Genomic DNA, 26991 nt, shown 5'->3' on the forward strand with positions numbered 1-26991 from the left:
AACAAACAACTTATTATGTTGTTGACATAACAACTTATGTTGATATGTCACTACTGAAATTCACAGAATCACAGAATTGTAGGGGTTGGAAGGGACCTCCAGAAATCATCGAGTCCAACCCCCCTGCCAAAGCAGGTTCATTACACCAGGTAAATTCCAGTTTCTATTAAATGTGTAAATATTAAAAACATATATTTTTTACCTCACTTTCAAGAAAGAAAAGAACCAACATTCTAATGAGGTTTCCATTTGGACTATTTCGTCCTCTCCTCTTTGCTAGAGCCTCTTCAGCTTGGGGATCATGTCTGCTGAACAGTCTAAAAATAAGCAAAAGGAGCTAACATGTTTATCAACACAAATCTCATTTACTCCATAACATGAACATTCATTCTTGATATAGCAGATTGGTTCATAAAGCACACTGAAAGTACGCTAAGCTACTTTTTTCAACAGAAAGAGGGCATGACCAGGCTAAAGGGGTGAATTTGTCTTCTGAGTCTTCAAGTTCTTAGGCCTGGAGAAATTTCATAGGCCTGGAGAAATTTCATACAGGAAAAAGCTCTCCAGAACATATTTATACAGAAGAATTTTGCACAGCTTTATATATTTGCATAATTGATGTAATTATTAAGCTATCAAATCCTACAGCACTGGTAGCATTTACTCCAGTAGTGCTTTAAGAACTAAGGCTGAATCTTCACTGCTACATTGACCACAGGATGTGGTATAAGCAAACTTGACAAACTTCAAGTATCAGTAGCAGCATAAATGATAAAGCAAGCTAACTGACAAGTTTCTTGGTTCTCTTTAAAATGTGCATTACACATTCTGCAGTGAGCTGCAAAGTACTGTCAACACTCCCATTTCATAGCTTACAGGGATCTCAGATATGCCTACGTTTCAGTTACACTGACTGTTTTACTTTGTGAAGTTTGAAAACTGCACCTTGCTCTTACTGTGTCCACAAAGCACATCCTAAATGTGAAAAAATATCCTGATTTTGCTCCTAGAATTAAATCAAAAGACAAGGAGTTGCACAGCAACTTTGTATTTTAATTGAAGACATCTCTCTCTTGTCTCTACCAGGTAAGAGACAAGCATCTCAACAGGTGCTGAAATATCTTAAACATTCACCTCAAGGCCAACTCAGTGATTTTCCACATTATTTGCTTTCATTTGCTAACTACAGAGAGAAACTATTGACCAGCTTACACTCAGAAAGCAGCATTAAAATGCATAATCAGGTTACATCCCACCCCAAATGCTTTAAGTAGAGACTCTAAGTCATTTAAAATGGAAAACACCAGCTCTTAGATGTTAGAAGAAACCAAGAGAAATAAGACATTTTTTCCTCAAGGCTATTTCCTTTGAGACATATCAATAGAACACAGCATACTATTACATTGTAAAGAAAAGTTAGGATGAAGTTTTGTCTTCACACTAACATACAGATATGCCTTCAGACAAAGTCATTTACCCTCCAGGCATTTTACAGAACTATTTTTCACATATTAGTTTATAAGGGAATCTCAGTATGCAGTTTTAAAAACAAAGCAATACAAGAAACAGTGACCATTTTCTTGTAAAACACTATGTGGGACATTAAATGTAATTGAATTTTGGAAATTCATTCCCTGAAACAAACGTCTCTTCACAGAGATGGAATTCCAGTAATCCACCAACAGGAGCTTACACTTACAATGTGGATTTGTGAATCACAAATAAACCACTGTGAATAAAAGAACACCAGCAAAGGAAAACAGATATTTTTTAATTCATCATCTTCTGCCACGGCAAGAAAAATTACAAAAGCTGGATTTTGGTAGAAATACTCTGTAAGTATATTAAAGAATGTAGGGAAAAAGAAAATCACTGCTGAAAGACTCGAGTGCAAACACCAACATCAGAAAGTTAATGGCTCTGGTGTGGCAATGTCCTGCTCACAGTCACCAGCACAGTATGATTCACTCCATGGAAACACTGGCTCATTTCCTTTGGCACAGTGGTTATAGGAAAGATGGAATAAAGGTGTAACATGTTTTTAGAGGATGTCAGTGAGTTTAGAAACAATTTTATTAGTCATTAATACACAGAAACCTTTCAAGTTCATGATTTTGAGATAAACTGGTTTAGAATTCTGTAAAAATAATGACTGCATACCAGGTGGAGTGTCAGGGCTGGACAGGTCCTATACTATCATGACAGTAATCCAGTAAGAACTGCAGGATTTAAAATTATTTTTAATACAGAGAGATACATGAAGCATTTAGGCTGTGAGGAGTTAGCATGGTTACCTGGACGCTAGAGCAAGATAAAGGGAAATCCAGTTTCCTCAAGTTTTTAGGTTTTTATTTTAAACACGAGCGTAAGTCTGCGTTTCAAGTTAAACACCTAACTTGCTAATATTGGTGTATTTTGGCCAACTGCTTGTTTTCCTTTTGACACTACCACTACCAGGGAGCAGTTCACAATCTGGGCTTCTTCCATGTTAATGGATAACTTACTTTTTATGAAGGAATTCTCCAGCTGCCACTGCAACAGGCCGGTGTGCCGAATACACTAAGTGATAAACATTCTCACAGTCTTCATTTGACAGAGCTTCTTCACTTCCACTGAAACAGGCAAAAAGCAACACTGAACTGAAACAGATGTTTGGTTTTAATCCCCTTACCTCCCATAACTTACTTTTGACAGCTACAAGACTGTTTCCTTTGTACAAAATCCTAGGCAGAGGAACTGACTTCAAAGATCTTTGTTTGATTTTAAATACAGAAACATTTAAAGGCCTTGTAAGACTGAAAATCTGTCTGATGTTCTTCTCTCAGTTGTATCAGCATACACAGTAATTAATGTAAAAAAATTCATCACTGCTTACAAGTCTTGCCAACTTAATTACCATCACACTAACTACAGTATACATGCTGTAGGATACCAAACACTTATTATTATTCCCAATTCCTGCTCAGAGGGCCAGGCCAGGCAGTAAAACTGCCTCCAGTATAGGAGAAGTTGCAGAAATTCACTGGACAAAGGCAGCAGAAAATGAAATCAGATTAGATCATGGAGTGGGGGACACAAGCAGCACGGAGCACGTACCAATAAAATCAACACGTCATCACTTCAAGATTGAATCATGATGTGGATTTAGAACTACAATAATGCTGATAAAATAAAATGTCCATCACTCTTACAGCAGTTACTGTGCTCACTATATGCACTCATTTTCAATATCAAGGAAAAGAATCTGATCATACCATACTGTGCTGGATTAAAAAATGATTAAAAGTTTATTTTCTGTAATTATTTGTTAACAATAACAAGTCAACTTTTACTCTTGGTGGGTAAACAACATAGCTGGAGCTTCACAGAATCACAGAATGGCCTGGGTTGCAAAGGAGCACAGTGCTCATCTGCTTCCAACCCCCTGCTGTGTGCAGGTCACCAACCAGCAGCCCAGGCTGCCCAGAGCCACATCCAGCCTGGCCTTGAATGCCTGCAGGGATGGGGCATCCACAGCCTCCTTGGGCAACCTGTGCCAGTGCCTCACCACCCTCTGGGTGAAGAACTTCCTCCTCATCTCCAACCCAAACCTCCCCTGTCTCAGTTTAACACCATTCCCCCTTGTCCTATCACCATCCACCCTCACAAACAGCCGTTCCCCCTCCTGTTCATACGCTCCCTTCAAGTACTGGAAGGCCACCATGAGGTCTCCCTGCAGCCTTCTCTTCTCCAAGCTCAACAAGCCCAGTTCCCTCAGCCTTTCCTCACACAGAGCTGCTCCTCTGCTCATCTCAGTGCCTCCTTTGGACCCGCTCCCAGAGCTCCACATCCTTCCTGTGCTGGGGGCCCCAGGCCCGGACGCAGCGCTGCAGATGGGGCCTCACAAGAGCTGAGCAGAGGGGGACGATCACCTTCCTCCCCTGCTGGCCGCCCCTTTTTAATGCAGCCCAGAACTCTGCTGGCAAATTTCTGCAACTTCTAAACTTCAGACAGATTCTGAATGCACATAAACATAAAATGTTTTTATGAAACGGAGGAACATTTTCACTTTTCAGCACTATTCTTGAAAAATGTGATAGGTAATGGAACTGTAAGTATATTCTATCAATGATATCACTGACACTGCATATAGGAATAGTATTACTTCTCTCCCAGTTTAGTCAGCATTCATCAGAAAAACATGTCCATGACAGGACTCTATATGCCTCATTTGCTATTTTTTTGGGTTTTTTTTTTGTTTACAATTATTTTTAAGTTATTATTCCCCATCATAATTGTTCGTAACATCTTTTTCAGAGCTCCTACCTGCCAGAATACTGCCCTGTGCTGTTTGATGTGACCCATATCCTTCAGCTCCTAAACGCATCAGCTATGTTTTAATCACACAACCAAAGAGAAAACAGGGCAGGAAAAAGAGTGAACTGAACACATTTCGCTTTAAAAATCTTACTGTATTCCCAAACAATCCTAATAACAAAGGAGAAAGATATGTTCTACATCTTGTTTGTGATCATATTTGTAGTATTTGCTTTAAAAACATAAAATAAGAGATTATCCTTAACAAGTCAAATATTACAATATCTGCAAAGCAGTGCTACCCATAGGTAAAGAAAAAAAATCAAGCCTATACTTTTCTTTTTTTACCACGAAGAAATACTAGTCTAATCTTTCATCCAAATTGTGCATGCCCAAAAGATTCTTCAAAGTGGGGTGAATGAGTATAAAATATGATGCAGGAATTCTATACATGCTTGTAGCACATTTCAGTGAGCTTAGGAAAAGTTCCTGCTGTAATCACCTTGCCCTTAGAGACATACTGTTTCAAGCAGTGTAGGCAAGGGATGATTACACACAGAATGGAACTTTGTATCAGGGATGCCACTGTAGCTGTATAAGGAAAAGCCAGGACCTGGAAGCACATATCCTGCATGGCCAAGTGTTTTAAACTGCAGATCGCCAGCACTTCCTCTCCATAACCCCAATCAGGGTATTAAAGATAGCATCTCCTCTCTGTCAGCTTATTTGCTAGATGACTCTCTGTTCAGCTATGCTAGATAATCAAATCTCCTAGCACAAGACCTTTTTTAGTTACTACTGAAGTTATCTCTGCAGATATAACCATGTCTTTTGCGAAAGGCAATCATTTCGCCCCTGGCGAACAATATAAATATCCACTGGCATTTTTCCTCAACAGTAAACGCACCAAAACAAATAATCTCAATAAATCACCTATTTTATTTCCAGGAGATCAAGTATTTTATTTTAGCTTCTTTACTATAATACTACATATTCAGTTCAACTTATTAGTAAATGTAAAGTAATATAGTGAATTCATAGCACAGGTGAAGAAATAAAGTTAAGTACATATTATTGGCTTAGGTAACTTTCAGAGGGAAAACACTTATTTTAAAAATACTCACTGAAGTATTAGTGTGACTAATCGAATGGCTTCCACAGCAACGTCGTACTCCTTATCAAGTGTCATTGATACAATGCGGTCCTGGAAACGAACGTTATTGCAGAGATGAAACAAAAGCACACAAATCGCTATCAGATTCAGAAGCCCACAGGCATAAATGCTCCTGAGGAGAAAGATCTTTCAACAGGAAATGTGAAAATCCTTTCATGTCGTTCAGTCATCAAAGGTACATCTTAGACAGCTGTGCACCATGTGCAAAATGGAACAACAGGCTCATACACATGAATGGAATAAAATACTGAAGAAAACAGTCCTTACTCTTTTGTGTTTTCCAAGAAACAAGTAAGCAAACTTTGAAACTAGAATGCTGTTCTGGACTGGTCTGGAAGAGAACTAACTGCACACAGAGAGCCAGAACACAGGGATAAAACTCCTTTTCTATCTCTAAAGAAGGCCTGGGAGAGAAGGGCTCTTCTTGCCTGCCTACAGAGCAAAAGGTAATCCCTGATCCAGGGTCTTGGAAACAGACTGATGTGACAATATTTCCTTATCCAAAAAGACCATTCACTCAATTTTGCCAACAACATCAGGCCGAGAATCAACATCATGGACATGATATTTCTTATTTTATTGCCAGAATCTCTCTGTGATGGAACCTGTCAGACAGATACTACAGCCTTTGAAAATGAGACCCTAGCACCTAATGTAGCTGGAAGATGAAATTTCAGAGGTTTACCAAGTTACAAAACCCAGCTGTTCAATCTTCTCCAACAGAAATTTTCCATGCAGCGGAATGGGTCACATCTGCATTTATAACCTGAAATATTAATTTACACTGTGAAGATCTCTTTGCATTATGTATTAGCACCGTGAACAAGATAGGCTGAAGAGTAAATCTACCTCCTGGGGATACGGGGACGGCATTCTGCAAAGTCAGGGATGAGGGGCAGCAGTTAAGCTGCTGCAGCTAAATCTGATGCCGACTTCGTCACTGACTGTAAAAGAATTAACCCGCATCTTTTCTATGTAGAAATTAATGTTTGCATCAGACAGGACTTCTTGGTAGAAAACAGAAGTGTCTTTGATGGATGAACATGGACAAAGCTGGTTTTGTTTTCTATGTGGACAAAACTTACTTTCGAGCTTATCAACCACGCCTAGCAACACAGAAATGCCATAAGGAATATGTATCTACCCCCCATCTGAAAAGTGCCATCATTACATCACTCCCACAGACATCTAGAATGTGCTACAATATTAACAACCCAATGCAAGTAATTCTGGAACAAATTAACATGCCAGGAGATCTCGAGAGATTCCTATTGACGGCTTGAATGGATTGAGCTGAATCTCAGCTGAATGTGCAGCTTGATTCAGTTTTAATGAGGAAATACACATAAGCAGCCATGGAACTGAGAACAGCATTTAGCATTTTTCTGGAGAGCTATCTAGCATTTCTGGTTGTCCTGAGATCTTAAGCAAACAAGATTTATACAGGCATTACAAAATTAGTCAGAGGCCTGCAGCTTCTACTGTCTGTTACTCAGGTAAGTCATCTGTGAGAGGAAACTGTCTTTAGTGCAACAGACATAGAAACCAATTTTATAAAATTACAAGAACGCAAGCACTGAAGTGAACATACAAAATGATGTATTTCATCTTCCACCTGGAAGTCATACCCAGCTCATTCCTGACGGATATTTATTTAACTTGCCCTTAGAAACCTCAAATGAAGGAGATTCCATCGCTTCCCAAGTAGTCTGCTGTTATACAACTATCAGTTTGGACAAAAAGCCTTTCTTAAAATCCAAGACTTAACTGCAGTGTAAGTATTTTCTTCTCCATCTCTCAAGTCAATGTGGCAAAAGGCAGATTACCATTCTATTTATCAGGTGTTTATGTAGAATAAAGATATGGCTAATTTTCTCTATTTTGTGCTTTTCTAGTTTCAAGTGGAGGATTTAACTATAACTGCAATGACAAACACAACCAGTGAAGCAGTATAAAATCAACAGAGAGTTTTTCAGTCTGCTGCACAGTACTTATTTATGAGTATTTCAGCATCCACTTCTTTCCCAAAGAGGATTTCTCATCAGCATTATAATCATGATTTAAACAAAACTAAATTCTATTGGTCGTTTCTTAACCAGTTTTCTGTTCTCCAAAACACAAAAGTGATGGCAAAAGGTGCCTGCTGACATGGTGAGTGCTCCAAAGCTTGCTTCTCACAGCATCCAAACAGAAGCAGTGACGGCATTCCTAACTCATCTCTCCAGATAATTCACTTGTGCAGTAAAGCAGTTATGCAAAAAAGTGAACTAATGTCCACATTCTCATTAAGATATTAAGCAAAAACCCAGCGTGTTTGTGCTAGTTTAAATGAAAAAAGAAAAAATGAAAAGGGGAAAAAAAAAAAAAAGGAAATATTCCTCCAGTACTGATCTCCTATGCAGGCTATTCATGGCAAGCTAATTGTCTAAAAATGCAATGCAAACTCCCATTGCAGAGGTTCTATTTAGCTCAGCAATGTATCGTGGTGCAGATCAAACTTCCTCCAAACACAAGCACAAATAGAGCAAAAAAAGCTGTCCTACAGACTGCTTTTTTAGTTTGTTACTTTCACATTTATTGTAGGTGTGAAACACTGCACAAATACTTGAAATTCAACAAATCCAAAATTAAATTAGCACAAGAAGATTAAATAACAACAATGAATAAAGAGCAATAATACATACAGATAAATAATCACCTTGGCCAAACCAGACAATTTATAAAAGATAAACACTGTGAAATTAATTTGTCTTAATCTCAGTCAGGAACAGTTTTGCATTTGTATGTCAAGACCACAACACAACGAGCAAGATCACATGCTTATTTCAAGTACTCCTCCCAGAAATTGTACTTCCTCTTACCTTGAATCTATTAGTGAACAGCTCCAGTTTTGGAAATAACTCTCTGTTGGTATACAGACTTTGGAGAGCTTTCAAACACTTCAACCTCACTTCACCTTGCTAAATAAAACACATTAAGATTAGCTGATATAATATCCTAATCAAATCTGCATGAATACCAAGTAATATCATTCTGTAATTTGTTTAATGTTCATTTAAAATTTTATGCTGATATGTTGCCAAAGCCAAGCTGCAGTTCAGCTAAAGATCAAAGAACCACATGTGCAGCTGCCTGCAAATTTAGTTTTTCTATTTGCATATACAAAGAATTTAATGTGCCCTCACTTTAACTTCTGTATCTGTTTCCCTTTCAAGTAATAGCACAGTTCAAAAAGACCCAAAAGGCTGTAAACAAATAGAAAACAAAGATATCTGACTTCAAGGTGGTTGGTGAGAAGGCACTGCAGCAATTTATCTTTAGTCTACAAACGTTTTCCTCCCAATACCTATTGTTTAAAATCAATGTACAAGAAGACAGAGCACAGTCTACATGTAGCACACAAAAACAAGTCATCTCTAAGCCATCGTCTGTCCAAACAATAGGCATAACAAACACACACCAATTTTCTTTCTCTGCAACTTTCTAAAGCCCATCGCAGTCCATGCACAGGAAGGATGAATGGGCTGAGGGAGCAGGCTGCCAACACAAAGCATCCAAGCCACAGCCTGAGGAGCCACCAGCAAGGACAGCAGCTCATGTTTTGCTGTCATCATGCAGGCATCCTGTGGGCAGCAGCTCATTCCCAGTGACAGTTTTGATAGGGATTGCTTTGATCTGGTTGGCTGTAGGCAGGAAACACAGACACTGTGCCTATAGATCACAGTTTGTCACCTATAGGAATGCTGGAGATAAAGGGAAGGGCTGGGTCCTCTGGGCACCTCCATGTTATCTGTCTAGCTGCAGACACAGCTCAGCTCATCTGTAAAGTCCTGGTAAATGAGGTGTTCTTGTCAAAAACATGTGGAGGTAGCCAAAGGGTTATTTACACAAACCTGCTTTTCGTTTCTGAGCCTATTCTGTAATCGAGTCTGTATTTAAAAAACTGCTCCTTCAATAAGACTAACATCTGGGTGAACATTCAGAGGCAGATGTACAAATAGAAGATAAAAATCCATTTTTTTCAGTTTCCACTCATTTCATAAATTGCAACTGAAGAGGGAAAAAAGTTGAAAGGAAGATTTGCAGAAGAACTTTTCACTGAAGAACGACTGTTCTGACAAATCATCTCTACTTCTCTGAAGAGTTTCTAAGCACTCGTGCTCTACTACAGATCTTTTCAACTACTGCAGAGTTGGTCAGTGGGATGACAGTTCTGTTTATATGATCTATTGCAAAATCTTCCAAGGTACAGAAAATAATTGTCTTGAAGAAAAAAGTTTATGTGGATGTCAGCAACTGATAAGCAAACACAGAGAAATGCTGCTTGTCATTCTTTATTTAATGGCACTTATTGCCACGGTACCAGAATCAGTGTTTCCTCAGCTGTGAAATCCTGGCATTTTGAAAGGCCAGGATCTCTGCAGTTATCACTAATCATTAGAAGAGGATGTAAGCTTCCTACAGCCTTAGCTTACTTAGCAACAGAGGATCTGTATCAGTTTTGGCACGTAATGAACACTACAGAGCAAAAGTGAGGCAGCCGGTCTAGCTACAGCTGCCCTGAAGACTGTCCTGCTTGTGAGCAGATGTCCTGATGTTCAGTGAGTGCTGGAGTCTCAAAATGCAAAGCTCTAAACTGGTCAAAGACAGAAAAAATAAGTGTCAACAGCAACACGAGTTGAGGATTGCAGCGCAGCTAGTGCATAGCCAGCACTGATGTGCCTGCTGACTTCACCAGCACCATGGACCAGGCTCTCAGAGTTTAGCTCAGACTTTACACGGAGGGTCTCTAAATGACTTAGGAGAGCAGACTAACCAAGGTAGATAGAAACTGGAACAGTGAACATTTGGTACTTGCATAGGCTGCCAGGAGACTGAAGTTGAGACATTAACAAAGGCACAATGAAGCCAGCTAATCTACTCCTGCTGCTAACCAGAGCCAAGGAAGAAGACAAGAGACTGCAAAGCTAGGGGAGCAGCAGCGGAAGAAAGAAAGATACATGGTCCCTTTGTCTGAGAGTAAAGGCACAGGAGACACAGAGGCAGCCTCTGTAGATGACTGCCCTTCTCAGCAGGCAAACAGTGAGAAGACTTACTGTCTCTGATAACAGAAAGGTCTGTTTTTAAACTGGTGATCAAGGTTGGAATTCATCACTCTGGAGAGGAAGAAGCACAACAGCTTGCTAGTCTTGTTACAGAGGTTTTAAAAGAGTCATGGAGATCAGTGACAGAAACCCACGATTAAGCATAAATAGGAGTGACCTGGACAAGAATGTAAGAAAGGCAAAAGTGAGCCTGTACGTACAGATGCCACACTGAAATCCAGAATGAAAGTCGGAAAATGATCCACAAACCATCAATATGCCTAACAGAAGATGTTTACTGTGTAACTATGAGAATCATTCCAAGTACAGAAAGTGAGCATTAATTCGAGATTCTAACATGCCAAATATTTTGTGGAAAAGAAACACAGCAAGAATTTCCAGCCTAGGAAGGGTGGAAACATTCATGTTCAAATAATTCCTAAGAATTAGAATATGAAGGAAAAGGTACAAACACACTGATGCTGGACAAGGACAGAAAGAGTCTTACGTAACCAAGAGATTAACTTATTTAACTCAACAACTCAAGGTCAAGCACAAGAGTGATAAATTAAAAAAAAAAAAAGAAAGCAAGCAAAAAGGCCCAAGCACAGTAGGGTTAGACAGAAAAGGCAATAAAGAAAGCATTCGGTAAGTATGTTCACAACACAACAAAGAAAAGTGACTTTGCTTTGAAGGAAATAGCCACTTTTTCTTAAGTGTGCGGGAAGTAGATAAAGAAATAATAGAATTATATACAGAATCTTTAGCTTCTGCAAGGACAAACATTTAGTGACATACACAGCCAGGCATTCAAAAAAGCTGCTGGAGAAAGATGTGGAAAAACCAACAGTTTGGGCATTTTAGGAAATTTTTAGAGAAATATCACAGATCTATTGCACCTTATGTAGGAGAGGAGTAAGCAAGATTACTTCCCAGGTTAGCTTTCAGGCAGACTTCCTTGAATTCTGAGTTGAAGGTTATGTCAACCTAAGAAGGGAAGTATTTGCAATCATGCAATACCTGTAAATCCCACTAAATAAAAGGAGCATGCGTTTCCCAACTACTTCTGTGTAGTAGCATCTATGCTTTACATACAGAAAAAACAAGTCTGAAGGGAAAGTAATTTCCTAAGTAAACAATGGACAAAACAGTTGCATTCTCAGCATCCTGACTGCTACGATCTTTCTTTCCTCAGTTTCATCTTCCAGAAAAACTGTTTTGTTTCCCTCCAGCCCTTCAATTTCTGGGACACCTGAGCGCTGCAGAATCCTGACTTCAGTCACACTGCTGTCAGCTCTATGCTTGTCTCTTTCTCCAGCCGAACCGTAATTCTCCTTCTCTCAAAGCTGTTTAATTTAAGAAAGATAGTAAAAATATGTAAATCTAACATTACTTTTCATGAATATCTCCACAATGGGAATTGTTAATACTTTCACTTGCAATTTGAAATTAGAACTTGAAGCAAAAACATCAAATGTTTCATAACACTGTTAAATAACAAACATTTCTCATATTTCCCCTATTCTTTTTTAAATAACCCTCTAGACAGTTTTAACAGTAAAGCAAAATTGCCCCCCTGCTAATGAAGTGAAAAGCAATACATCTGCCCCAGTGCCACCAGTTTGGGATACTCCACACTTCTCTGGTTGAGCCATGCTCCAGTCCACATTTTCTTTAATACATCTTTCCCAGACCCAGGGCTGTCTGAGCATCGAGACACAATTATGTTTTCAAAACAGTTCCATGCATCAATTCAACAGAAGCAAATTAAGACTGCACAGATAAACTCCTTTTATTAAATGATTTTTTAATGCAGCTGTATTCCAGGTTAAACTGTTTTTCTACTCATGCTACCAGATCCACAACAAGGAAAAAAGTAGTAAAAGGAGAGAACTGCAGAATCAGAAACCCCCTACAGATGCTCATTTAAAATCCAGGAAAGGCAGAGGATTAACACTGCCAAAATCTTCCAAATTACAACTAAATCTTTCAGGCAATGACAATGGAAACAAGGCTATTGAGAGAGCTTGTGCTTTTGGAAAACTTGCATTTTTTAATTGTTTTCTATTCAATTTTATTTATTTTAAAATAAGTGCTTCTCTTTGCACTTCCCTCCTCAATGTCTCCATCTCTACTCACTTTTTATCCCTTGGTACGAGCGAGCTTCAGCTACCTCTGACACTTCCATTCTACTTTCAGCCTGTCTCCTCCAATACAGTAATCATACACTACATCAATAAAAAACACTGCAGAGCATGTATACAGGGATAAAACAGTCTGATTAGCTAGTAGAAAACCCAAGCCTCTTGGGAGGACTGCAACCACAGCTACTACAAAGCAGTAGAAATGGAAGAGCAACTTGATGATGCTCCTCTGTGCTTGGTCCAGATAAAATCCTCTCCTGCTTTTTGTTGTTATTTTGTTTAAATGCAACGTCGGTAATTCAGTATTTGTCTAATATGAAATGATGTGCTAATTTGGAGACAGCTGAGGTAAAATATGTTAACGTTTCAGTCACATGCCTAGATCCTGGCCTGAGGTTAAGCTAACTGGAGGATGTGCCAATCTACTGGACACAGCATAAGAAAACACTGGATGCAATGGATCACAGTGTGAGAAGTTGACACAAGTCAGAGCCAGCGCCGGGAGGAATGGCGAGATTTCACAGATGGTTAAAGGGAGTCGTGTGAGAAATTGCTGGGCTTCACAGACACTGGAAGGGACTGGGAGCTGTTAAGTGCAGCACTACCACTGGAAGTGCTTCTTTGAGAAAATGCGTTGCTCAGATTTGAGCGTGCTCCACAGATGCCACTGCGGATTTTAGGCGTGCAGTCACAAATGTAGTGTAGTGTCTGTAAAGTATGGAAACCACAGGTTTAGAGGGGAAAGCCACTGCCTGCCTGATGTCTCCAAAGCATAAAGGCTACTCTTAACTAGTACACTGCTGATCCAAGTCAAGAGGAGATGCAGATCCCTGTCAGCAAAAGAGTAATCAGTAAGTAGCACAACCTCTTATTCAAAAAGCATGAAGAGGGTCGAAGTCACATCCTTAACATTAATAAGCTGTACAGAGAAACCACCTTTTTAAAGGAACACATCAACTACTTGCTATGCGAGTCATCACAACAAATTTGCAAATTTTGAATTTTTTCCAGCAGCTCTTCTATGGGAAAAGAAAAAAAAAAAAAAAAGAGTACTCTGAACCACGATGCCAGGATTTAATGAGCATTTCAACACTGCATGTAGGCCTCATCTGTTTTTCTTGAACACCACAAGCAAACAGTTGAGAGTAAAACAACTATTTCTAGTGGTTTGAGTGAGAGTGGGAGGATGTCTAGTCCCATTTGCAGCCTAGTGTAGGAAAAAGACATTCAGCAGTTCAAAGCCCTGTTCTTCTAGCATTAGGAAAGTGCTACTCTTACAGGAATCAGGTGGTACAAAGAAAAAAAGAAGCATTTTGTTCATATTTTCAGTACAAAAGAACAGTAGTTAGATAGTAAAGAACCTTCAGATCCATATATTTTTCATTTTGACCAAATCTTTCAATTTTTCTTTATTATTTTTTTTTTTCCTTGAAGAATCTCTCACGCAAGAAAGGCATTCCAAGATTAACTCAAGCAACCCTCTGAGCTCTTCTAAGCTGGCACAAAGAGGTAGACTTGAAAAAGTCTTGCCAGGTAGAATTGAAGAATGTTCAACAAGGGTAGAAAAATGCCCTTTAAAGGTGGTTGTAGCTGTAAATACCTAAAATAGTAAAGGGTAAGTGATTTACTAGGAATGCCACTGTTGGGTTAATTCTGGGACCCAGAGACTTCTGGGTTTCTTTTCTCTATTGGTTAATGTTAATGGCAGTGTCATCTGGAAAATCCTTTTCCATCCTGTTTCAGACGCAAAGGTTCTCAGGAATGATGTGACAAGATGACTTTAATAAGAAGAAAAGCAGCATGGAAAAAAATAACCTATTAAGACAGTCTAATTCAGACTGAAAAATAAAAATTACACAAATGAGCATATGATTCAGGATGACTGGATTCTAGTTTAAGTGAACATATTAAAAAATGTTGGTTGAAAGACAAATGACCAACAATAAATTGAACTACCTTTTTATAAATCAAAGATGATCTACTAAGCATGTGTTAAGCAGTGGAAGGCAATATGCTCTGCTGTGTACAGTAATACAAAATACTTACCCTGTCATGTAGTGTCCAACCAACATATTTTAAATAACTATCATTCAGGAAGGCATCACTGTACATTTTCATCCAGACACCAATTTCTTCAATACAGACAGCTCTAATCTCAGCAATAGCATCACTAGTAAGAAAAAAGAAAAAAAAAATACAGATTATAAACATACCATTTAGCCCTAATTCCCATTGCTCCAGCCATATTTTGCTTTTATTCGGGTTTAATGAACCTCACTAGGCAGAGCTTGTCACCATCCTCACTCGCTGCCCTGTCCAATCACCTCAGTATCTTTACTGTCAGGTATGTTTCCATTATCTCAAAAAATTCTCCCTCTAGTTGACTTTTTAGTCTCTTAATCTTTCTTGTCCTCTTCAAGCAAAATTACGAATCCAAGTGCCACAAACCTCTTCTCAATAACAACTTCTGAAACATTATCACCCTGATTTCCTAAAGAGGCTTGACTCTCCAGGTAGAGATGCAGTGTCAGGTAGGAAAAGTTATCTGATGTAACCAAAGGACACCGAGCAAAGGGGGAGAATGGAATTTGATTATTTGCTTCATCCAGCACACAAAAGCCTTTCTAAGAAAATCTAGGAGAACTGTACATATTTTAACCTTGATTTCTGCCATTTTTTCTGTGACAAGTGATGGAAGAGGCAAAGACACATCTCAGACAGATTTATCAGCTGCTTATTGAGGTAGGGCAGCAGGAAACTGTCCGGAGAGATCACCTAAAGAGTTCGAGATGGAAATGACTTCAGTATGATTGGCATTTTCCTGCCTGACTGACACAGAGCATGGCATATTTACTAATAACTAACGACAGCCAAACAACAGGAAAAGGGATTGGGGCCATCTGGCCCTTTGGTAATTTCATCTTTCAGACATCTGTTACTATGAGAAATTGCTTGTGCCATTCCAGCTGGCACTGTTTCACAGTTCCAAATCTCAGCTATAATAAAAGAGAAACGTACACAGCCACTGTGCTGAAGAAAGGAGTGCCCAGTGCTTTGCAAACACTGGCCTTGCTTATAACTGAGAACCCCATTCTGGTGTTTGTTTTGCCTTTTTAAAAAAATCTTTTTGGAAAAGTAAGAAACACTGATTTCATTTAAAGCAGCACCAGAGCCCAAAACCAAAATATAATTTATGAAAGCAATATATTTCAAGCTTCAAGCAAGAGAATAATCGCTATGTAAGAGCAACAGTATTATTCCTGAAGTCTTCAATTCCATGAAATGTGAATAATGTGTTCTCAAGCTTATGCTTAAGGTGCTTACAAGTTCACACAGTACAGTGTAACAAAACTGTTATACTACCTGTACTGTGTCTGCCTACGTACTTCCAATCTTCACACTGCTCCAGCTCAATGTGTGCCATACTTTAGATGATCTTCAAGGCACCAAGGTGAAAACCACAGATCATTCAGATTGTCTGACATGTCACACAATGGCAGTATCACACATGACTAGAAGATACATTTCAGTCACCAATACGAGCCTTTCTCATTATATGCAATATCACTGAGAGGAGGCTGTACTGCAATAACAGCTTATAGCATGCATTTAATTATTACACGAGTGCTATTAGCAAATCTCTAGGCATGCCACCAGATCACCATCATTGTGCAACATGAACCACACTGCTTCTACCAACTTCCAAACAGAATCACTGTAACCGGTCTGTTTAAGCTCCCAGCAGACAGCTGCGCTGTAACCTTTGAAACTGGAAGGTAACAGTCAATCCACAGTGTAGATAAGCTGCATTACAAGCAGAGTAAGTCATTAAATAAGCTGTTCCTACCAGGGAATTCTAATGCTGTAAGGGAGAATGTACTAAATAAGTTATTACAACCAAGGCTTTGCACTACCAGAACTGCATTTGTTACAGGGAATGTAGCGACAGCGAAGAGAAGTTATTTCACCACCTTATAAATTTGATAACCGAAACATTCTGGAAGGATTTTACGGCAAGCTCAGGAAGAACTCAACTGTCAACAGCTATTTAATCATGCAGCACAGCCAGACAATATCAGGAACATTTATCTTTTCTGTAAGAATGCATTTGAGCCTCTCTAGGCAGACAGTGAAAAGCTGATCCCCCGTTCAAATAGTTCTCAGGCACCATAAACTTTTACCCCAAGAAAGAAAAAAAAGCCAGACTGGCAGGAAGACAGAAAGAATAAAGCAATTAAAGTAATTACAGATTTATCAGCACAAAAAGTTAAAATCTTCAGTACAGAAGTGCATGAGAAAAAATTCATGTGTGAGGCATGGAAAACCAGCAGAACAGCCTGAAGTAGCTGGAGAGACACAACAATTAGAGACGCACCAGTCTCCATTCTGCCACCATCTTCCAGGTGATGGCATTACCAAAAAGAAACTTTCACCTTTTTTGTAGGAATACCTAACACAAATATTTCTACTCTTAGTAACATGAAGCAACTTGGTTTGTCAAGGCAGGCCCACAAAATTTAGGACAAAGCATAGCAAACAGGCAGTAGGCTGTACTAGTTGCCCAGCAGTGATGTTCAGAGAAAAAGTCAATTAAAGTGCCACCTGAGCACATATATTTCATGCTAAATTGCATCTGAGTATTTTGATTAACGTCAGATGTATGTGGGACACTGAAACAAAGAGTCTATAACGGATAATTAGGATATGTCAGGTGGAGGCAGGTTTGCTCCTCAGGCTCTTGCTGGAGTGGCTGCTCATTGCACCTACTGGTTTTCTCAGTCCATCTGATCAGCAACTGAGGTTACCGAGGTGCAAAGCTGAAGGTAATTTAAGTTAATGTGGTTGATCTGCACCGATTTGAAGAGACCCCACTGTGCTGCTCAATCACACATTCCTTAGGACAGGCCTCTTCCAAGTTTTCTGCACACTTTTCCTCATAAGTGCAATTATCTCTCCGCCCACTTTAATTGTATGGTCTTTGTGTGCCAAACCTTTTCTCAATCACATTTTTCATGCTTTCTGCATTTTGTCTGAAAGTTTTCACAGTTGATATTTTAATCCAGAATTTAAATCTAAAAGGTTAATTGCATAGTTAAGCATTGTTGAATTTTATCTTTTGACTGCAGTCAGCCAATTAACATTTAAAAAGCTAGATTCATCAATACGCTGCAGATGCAAAACAACCCTAAATCTACCCTGAAAGACTGAAATGTGCTCTGATAAACCATACTCCAAAACAGCATAGAATAGTCCATATCTACTGGTTTGTGCAGTGCTAGAATGAACAGGACACACAGGTGCACATGAATATAACTTGATGTGCCTTTCTATTCACAAGACAGAGCATCTCAACTATTGGAAAAAAGTGATGTGATATCATTACAATTACTGGTTAATGCTCTTGTTACAAACATCCAAAACAATAAGCAAACACTACATGCTAATTGGAATTAAGGTTTTTCAGTGCCTTAATGTAGTTTTTAAAGAGGGCAAAAAGCCTAAAATAAACTTATAGCTGTGAGTAATGCATATATTATGGAAACGTCAGAAATTTGCTGTTTACACTTAAGATACACAAAAGGAAATGGAAGACTCAGGGAGCCAGCAACCAAACCTGCCCTGTTACGATACACAGCGGTCATGATTTTTCTTAAGATATGTAATGCTTATGCTCCCACTGCAGACAACTTCTCTTGTTAGGAGACATGGAGTGAGATGGCATGTCTTCCACAGCTCCTGAAAGCTGTTTTGCTGAATTAAGATAAAGTTCTGTGGACAGATCTACTGTGCAAATTCTAGGCTTAAGATTTTCTTCAAGGACTTCAGTTATTTTGATACTGCTTTTGTGACATCTAGAACATGAGAGGGAAAATCAGAGAAATTGACTTTGGCATTAGTTATGATCACACATTGCTAGCAAAGCATAGTGTAGCAGTTTCTTACCGGTATCTATGAACAAATATGCCCTTAAAAATAGAGTTCATCATATTTTCGATTTCATCTTGGTTTTCTTGTAGCTGTAAAATAAGTAAATAAAAGATCACTGCTCATTATAATTTAATATTCTGCAATTTGTTATTGGGAAGCATTAGGAGACCACAAAAAGAGCACTTAATTAAAGGTATTAGTAGATCAATCATTTTTTACTTTTCCAGCCTATATGGTGTGCATTCACATACACATGTATACAGCACCTTAACATTCACTACAAACATCAATGAATTTAGTTCCAAATTAGTCCTTTGAGGTCATCCCCCTTTTTTTTTTGCTACAGAAATTCAGGCTGTAGACTCCACATGTAATGGCAGCAGTACAGCAGTCAAACAGGCAACTGGGTAAGAACAGCAGCTCAAACATGAAGCTGGTTACTGAGCAGTTATGGACCAGGAAGGCCCCCTTAAAAAACTGGATGCCCTATGTAAGAAAAGTACTTCAGCATGTGCTCAGTCTCAAGCATGAGTATGAGCTGCTTTAACTTCATCACCCACAGCAATCCAGTGTCTGAATGAGGAAGCATTCCAGAGTCAGAATGTGGACACTTAACACTGCTGCCACCCAGTCCCAAATCTTACACTGCAGAGCAGCCAAACAAAAACAAAACAACACAGTGCTCTGAGTGGTAAAAATGATTAAAAAAATAAATTCTTAATAGGTCCTCTCTAATATGAATGCACTTATTGAGTACTATGGAAAGATTTCTTTGTGTCAATGGATCTGTTAATAAACCCTCAAAGAACACCTTGGAAAGAATTAAAGTATTCTCATACCATCAGCTTTTGTGCTAACCTACATAAAGATGACTTGATGACATCAAAATGCAGCTCTGATAAACAAGATGATGCCAATTTTATACAATCAACTTTTGGAGTAGAACTGCTACAACACTCAAAGCCACCTTTCCTCAACCAAGGTTTTTTTTTGAATGTCAAAGCACAACATAACAATGAATGTTAATTTAAAAATCTTCATATTTTCAGTATAAAAACCACAACTGAGCCTTGTAGTAACTGCACATATACACAAAATAATACAAACTGTAATCATGGACACATACATTTAACACAGAAAATATCTTCACGCCAGAGGCACAATTATCATCAGCTGTTTCGACTTCCTGGATAGCACAGGCTCAGAAACACTTTCCCCTAGGGGTTTATATTTTTCAAGCCATGTTTATAAATATTTCTACACTACCTTCCAGATAAGATCTTGTAACATTCAGTAAATGAAGCCTCACAGGTTTCTAAAACGTAGGGAGGTGCAGCCTCAATTTTGCAAATGGGAAAACTTTTGCAAAAGTATGGGGCAGCTTCTTGACTGAACTATCAAATACCTGAGAAATGAATTAATTTCACAGCACAAAGCATTATATAATAGTAGGCACTAATGTAAACAAATGAAAGTCAGCATCATCAATGCCCACTTTTGTACATTCTCCTACAAACACGTAACTTAGCACTAAGGTAAGGTTAACTTCCACAGGATTGGGACTGGGACAGTCAGTGAAGATTCCCAACCTGCCCAATGTCTGCAGAATCTTTGGCATTCCAGGTGTATTTCAGCATCAATATTAGCAACTCTTTCACAAATTTTCTTCATAACAGCAACTAGTTTTTATAATTGCAGCTTTTCTGGATCACGTACCTGAATTTGAATGCTTAATTCTGAGAGAGAACTGCCTTACAATTCCTGCTCTTACCAATGCAGAAGCAATTTAATATCATGCCTCTCAAATGTAAGCAAAATTAATGGAAACACTCTTTTGTTGACTGCAAGCAGTTGGGGAGACTCAAAAACACATGTATGAGAAGTGTAAACTTGAATTACTACTGGCAGCAATTAAAGCACAACTATTTCTGTTTGTAGCCGTTTATATTACTAACCTCATCCAGTTTGAAAATCTCACTGACAAGCACAGATCTTCAAGCCCTACTTTCACATCAAGTATGTAGAAAATGACACGAGAACGAAGCACATCAGAGAAAGCATCCCATCTTTTCTACTGCTAATTAATTTCCCACACTGAGATTGCAAACTGCCCGTGAATAACTTCAAGAGGATAAACGTATGCTGATGAAGGTGCTTATGAGCTTTTATTGATGGCACTGCATCAAAAGAATCTAGTAAGGAAGTGCTGGCACAGAAATACTACTGTAAATTCAGCACATTTAAGCACAGGAATAAACAGCACTATGCTATGAATTCTCACACAGGGCCACTATACCATCTAAACCTAACGATTCCTTTTCATTTCATTTGCCCTCCTATGTTTGCTACCACACACACTCAGTCATCACCACTCTTCTCTGGCTTGCTCCTATGCAATATTTTTATAAGATTTCAGGAGCAGAGAAAACAGAGACATGTTAAGAGGTAAAGCCAAACATTTAACCTTATTCTCATTCAGGCTTTCACTGCCCTGTGCATCAAAGTTGCAAGATCTCCCCAGAGCAGTTATGTGCTGCATCTCCAAAAGTCACTGAAAAGAAATGTTGATGAACAAGAACAAAGGACGTCCACAGATACTGAATTGAGTTTGTGGGCCTCAATAGCTACTTGGTCCTCTGGAAAATTCAAGTGACCATCAACAGATGTGGGATAAAACCTGTTTCCCAGCTGTGACAGCCAAGCGACACTGCTTCTGAGATTCTGCTTCTTTAAGACTGACACGCTTCATTTCAAATGCTTGCCTTTCAGTTTCAGCACAAGTGATTCTCACTTTTATTAATTAACTATTTTCAAGAACTATAAAATCAAGAGAAAACTGTTCTGTGGATCACAGTTTAGATACAATTGTAATTATTCCCCAGACTAAAACTGTAATGTCAAGCAATTTAAAGTCAAAAGTTATACCTAGAAGAACCCAAGGTATACACAGGTAGGGAATCCTTAACTTCCCACAGAGAAAAACAGCGGTGAAAGAAACGCATTCAAAACTAAGATTTAAATTTATTATTTTTAATATATAAGTTATGAATTTTGCCTGGCATCCTTACAGATTCTGGCTGTGTGAATGTTCACATTCTGATTCTTATTATTTCTGGTTTGTTTTTTTTTTGTTGTTATTGTGTTTGTTTTTTTTTAAATATAACTCTAAAACTGAATTTCCTAGGATGTATTGAATTTAAGGATGATTACAGCATCCTTCTAATGGTTTTGATCACGTAGTGGCAGTGTGATATTTGCTAAAGGTGACTTGAATGTCTCCCTAGCTTCTCTTTCTAGAGTCCAAGTGCTATAGCCCTGATTGGTGTCTTTCAAAAGTAGTTACAAAAAGAAGAGATAACAAGACACTGCATAATAATCGCAGTGCTTAATGGGAGAAATGGGGGGTACAGTGATGGACTACAAGAGAATCTTTTAAAAACCATCCTGCACAACTGCAGTAGGTTACTATAAACCACTGAGACAGGTTTTCTCCCTGCCTGGTCACGTGTATGAGACAGAGAATAGAAATCATCTTGTGTAAGCAGAGCAGCATACAAACTCAACTGTACATGGTGATATAAAATTTACAAGTGTGGGCCTTGTAGCATGCTTGAGATCACACAAACGCCAAAGCAGAACTAATCCCTCATTTCTTATAACTGAAGTCACAAATCAGCCCAGACCTTCTGCTGGAGGGAATACCCACGAGCCAGGAAACAAAACATCTTTTCACTTGCCTCTTTTCTTTTCTGAAGCAGCAGCTCCAATCTTTCATTAGCTCTTTTGCCAATCATTTTGTTTCTCTCAGCTTCGTACTGCCTCTGTGTATTATCCTGATGAATGCTCAGGTTTAAGGCAACGTTCACAAGAGCAGTCATAAGCTTCATAGCTGCAAAAGCAAAAGACAGAATATGACTCTTAACCTGCAGTCAGAGCTCAAAAATATTGCCTCAAGCAGATCCATACTCACAGAAAATAACCATCCTGACCCTGATACAGAACCATCTGGATAGGCACTTCCCACCCAAGCAATACCCGGGTCACTCGGCTGACCTAAAGATCAGAAATCAGAGTATATGTACCAAATTGAGCTCCAGGCAATGTTATTTACCCTTTCTGCAAGTTCAAAGTGCATAACATCATAGACCAAGAGTATGAATCCATGGATCAGTGTATATCGTGAAGCCAGTTGCTGTGGGATACAGGCCTTTCTCTACTGGGAAGTATCATTACAGATGCCTCCACATGAAGTGCAACTCTTAACCAGTGAGTAACTCTTAGACACTGAGAATTAATGAATTTACAGGGACCACAGCAACACATCTCTGAAAGATAATCCGACCCTGCTTTAAAGGCAAGTGTGTGATTGTATAAATATATTATTAGAACTTCAAGTACCCTTTTGTTCACATTTGCAAACCTTCTGGATACAACATCCTTAACATATATATTTCCGTCTTAATTCAGTGTTAAAAAATACATTAGCAAGTGTCTTTCCCATGTTCTTTGTGGTTACATCACAGTTTACAACACTGAAAACAGAAAAAAAAAATTAACAATTGCATTCTCTCTGGTTAAATATGCAGCACTGTCCTCAAGATCAACAAGCAATTATACAAATGGAGAAGTGAAACTGTATGGTTAACTCTTACCACTGCTTAAAGCCTGTAAGTCTGGAAGTACCCACATAAACTTCTTACCTTTGTTTCTTGCTACAATGAATCATTTCTCATTCAAATTGGCTAGCACAAGGAAAATTGAAAACAAAGACCTCAGAAAGTATAAATGAAATTCTGAAAGATTTTCATAGTTTCTTATCAAGTCTGAGCTTCACAGCATCATGCTGACCTCTTCTTTGCAGTACAGCAGTATAATCTAACGTGCAAATACTAGCCTAAGGGACATTTGCAGAGTCAAAACAAAGCTCCCATAGCTTGTTAATACATAAAAATAAGTAAGTGTATGGCATATTAATTGATCTTGCCTCTCATGCAAGAAGCCAGCACTGCCTTAAATAATTGAAACCAGCTGTGATGAACACAGGCCTTGGCATTTGCTCATCCTCGCTCACAGTTTCTGGTTACAGAACTTCTACATTGCATGGTTCTTGGGTAACATCTCTAATGTATGCTGCCATTTCCTCTTTCCAACCAAACCTCTCATGCTTTTCAAACATTTGCCCACATCAGGATGAACCAACCAATTTAAGAGACTAAGACTATTGGAGCTGTTCCAGAAGTAATGCCTCATTTTATTACCTTGGCCCCAGGCATCAGAAGTGGACACTGGTGGTTTGGCAGCAGAAGTGGAGCCTTCCCATCAATATCCCACTACATGTTGCTGTGTGACAGACAGCAGCAGAGAGGCAGTCTGACAGAATGGAGTCTGACACTGAAGTGTGTACAAAGGAGTGGAAGGGAATTCCTCCATGTGGAAAACATGGCACTCAGTGATGTTCATTGACACTGGCTGAATGTTTCTGGAGACCAAAGACTGGATGTAACCCAGCGAAGTAGTGGTGGTGTGCTTCAGCAATGGCTGCAGTGACAGTGAGTCACCTTCACTGGTGCACATTTGCACGAGTGTGGTATGCAGGCTCTTGGTCATCACTCGCAAAAATGCACAGCTAATGGTGGTGACTATGTTGAAAAACTGTGTTTTTTAGTCAAGAATTTGCTCTACCCAGTAGTGTTACCGTGCTCTTTGTATTCATTATCGTTTCCATGGAAATACACAGGAGGCATTACTTTCAGAGTACAACATACACCGGGCATATATTAGCATTATTCTCTCTCTGTGATCTCTCTTGCAAACAGCAAGTCAAGATCAGTGTCCAGTATCAGCCAGAGATGAATCCAGTCTCCATTTCAGATTAAATAACTGGCACAGATTTTCAGCAGCGTTCCAAGAAGATGCATTTCACTATGAGATAGGTAGAAAGACACCACCTGATTCAACTAGTTTTAGATGTCTGTACCTAAGCTAGGAATTGTAGTATTAATTTACAAATGGAGAAATATAGCTACTTCTACACAGCAATTCATCCATGTTATCAGAGATTTCTAACAAACGTCACATGAAATACACTTACAAAGGCTATTTCTGTCTAATAATATAACCAATCTGACTCAGATGTAGGCAGATGTGTTGAAAAGTGCAGGATGGCAGAGGTAGAAACCAGTGAGATACGGAATTTTGGCCCAATATTCCCAGCATTATGTTTCTCAAGAGTGAAGGCACACAATTTTATTGACACTTAGAATCAGTTTGCATTCTGAAATGAGAAATGACTAAGGCATACAACAAATGATTAATAAACACAAGACACGAATAGGCCACTTCTGCTCCAGAAGGATTCACTAGAGTCCCCTGGATTTGACAGGAACCTGTGAGGCTGATATATTCTCTTTCAAAAAGAAAAGTGCATACTAAGTACAGTTACGATGCACACGGTGCTTGGATTTGATCAAGCTTTCCAGAGTTCTCAGTGCTTGTCAAGTTCTACCTGTATCAAAATTAGCTGTAATTCTCAAAGCAACGAAACAATTAATAACTTCTTTGAAAACACCCCTTTGCACCATTTCACTTACCAGCTAATGTACTGGTGTGCCTGAAAGCCCGGACCTGGGAATCTGACAAACCAGTCAGAAGAGAGATCACCGTGTCCATCATGTACTCATCATAGATGATGCTGTACTGACACTGTCGAATGAGCACTCCAATGAACTCACAAAAATTGGATCGAAACTTCTTCCACTGTGGCCCAGGCATGGTAAGGGGGTAATCACCGCTGTCCTGGAGGACGAGAAAACGAATAGTCTCCGTGAACATGGACCAAGTTCCTAAGCTGCACAGTGTACTTTTCCCCCAGACAATGCAGAACAAACAACAACTATTAATTCTTCCATAAATAAAGAACCTTGTAGGCACGAAATCACTTATTAAGAGATTTGATTGTAACTGTGCCATGCTTGCTTTATTAGCTAGCTATACCTAATCCAAATACGCATCCTGACAATTCTTTTCCTTATGTCCTGAGTTAGGAAATGGAGGCAAAGGATGACAAAGGAAAAATTCAAAGTATCTAAGGTCAAAACCTAAAGAAAGTCCTGTGTGACTGAATACTTGTACCATTCTCCACCCTCCACCTCCACCCCAGGTGGAATATTCTAATCTGGCTGCCTCTCCCCACAAAATGTGCTTTACTCAAGTTTGCAGCTGAGATCTTATCAGAAACTAAATATCTCCCTTTTTTGATCTTGCAAACTTTTCCTTTTTCTTGTGGTTAAACCTACCTTCTGAGAGATGCAATGGATTTTTTTCATGCTTAACTTCTTTCCAAGATTAATTTCACAATACTGCATCTCAGTGAGACTGCCCCCTCCCACTAGAAAACTCATAAACTTCTTGGTCACCTGATTTGTAAGTCAATTCCAGATTTATTCAAAATGCTAAGGTACTAATGTTCAACCTGGATCTCTCCCCAAAGATAGGAAGTCTGCAGCATCAAAGTTAAAACCATCTCTACTTATTAATTCTGTGTTTTCACGAAGAACAAGCAGCTCTGTTATCCATCCAGGCAAAGCCAGCAACTTCACCAGAGGAGCTGCAATCAAATACCCTTTAACCTGAGCTTTACAGAAGATGCTGTACTCCAGCAAAACAAAAAGGCACAATCAAACTGAACTCAAACTCAGTATTGTGATATTACAATCATACTACAATGGTTAGAATTGCCAAGAAAAAAGTACACAAATATTAAAAAAAGACAACTGTAAGGTTGTCTTAAGGACCTTATTTCTATCACTACAATGCTAAGAGACATCTTAACAAATAGCATTTGAATGCCTAATTTAAGAGAAACAAGAACTCTGTTTCAAAACAAACAAAAAAAGTTAATTAGAGGCACCACACTCCCTAATTTCAAAATTTCAAAGCTCAAAATCATTAAGATTTGGAACATTTTTCTTCTGCAGAACATTTGTTTCAAACAAAATGCTTAGAACATTTCAAAGACTATTTGTGTAACACTGCTACAAAACAGAACTTTTGTGTCAACTTACTATTTGGTTTAAACTGCCAATTCAAGTGAACAAAATATTAATTTGCACACAGAAACAGAGCAAACGCCAAGCCTGCAGTCCTGTCCCAGGAATGCAGAGTTCTTTGTTGTAGGATGGCAGTTTCAAGCAGTGAACTACAGCATCCAGCACAGCAGCACAAATACAGGTGGGGTGAGAAAACTTTCTACAGTTCTTCTACTGCCTCCTCTTACTAATGTCTCTGCTACAGTCAGCTCTAATACCTAGGATACAGATAGATGAAGAACCAGTATGGACCTAAGGCAGCTTTCATACAGACAGAC

General features: G+C 38.9%; 1 protein-coding gene across 5 annotated transcripts in view; it reads right to left on the reverse strand.

Annotated features, from left to right (window-relative positions):
- STAG1 (stromal antigen 1) overlaps positions 1–26991 on the reverse strand; it is a 126601-nt gene that overhangs the window by 45514 nt on the left and 54096 nt on the right. For all 5 annotated transcript variants that reach the window (XM_042878162.1, XM_042878163.1, XM_042878159.1 and 2 more), the window contains 8 exons: positions 25217–25421; positions 22364–22515; positions 18642–18715; positions 14745–14868; positions 8332–8430; positions 5421–5500; positions 2505–2612; positions 203–317 (listed from right to left, as the gene is read on the reverse strand). In XM_042878162.1, the coding sequence (XP_042734096.1) occupies positions 203–317; positions 2505–2612; positions 5421–5500; positions 8332–8430; positions 14745–14868; positions 18642–18715; positions 22364–22515; positions 25217–25421 (957 nt within the window). The remainder of the gene's footprint in view (positions 1–202; positions 318–2504; positions 2613–5420; positions 5501–8331; positions 8431–14744; positions 14869–18641; positions 18716–22363; positions 22516–25216; positions 25422–26991) is intronic.

The sequence above is a fragment of the Lagopus leucura genome, unplaced genomic scaffold (assembly GCF_019238085.1).
Source record: "Lagopus leucura isolate 7727_CA_CO unplaced genomic scaffold, USGS_WTPT01 Super-Scaffold_100021, whole genome shotgun sequence".
NCBI classification, from domain to species: domain Eukaryota; kingdom Metazoa; phylum Chordata; class Aves; order Galliformes; family Phasianidae; genus Lagopus; species Lagopus leucura.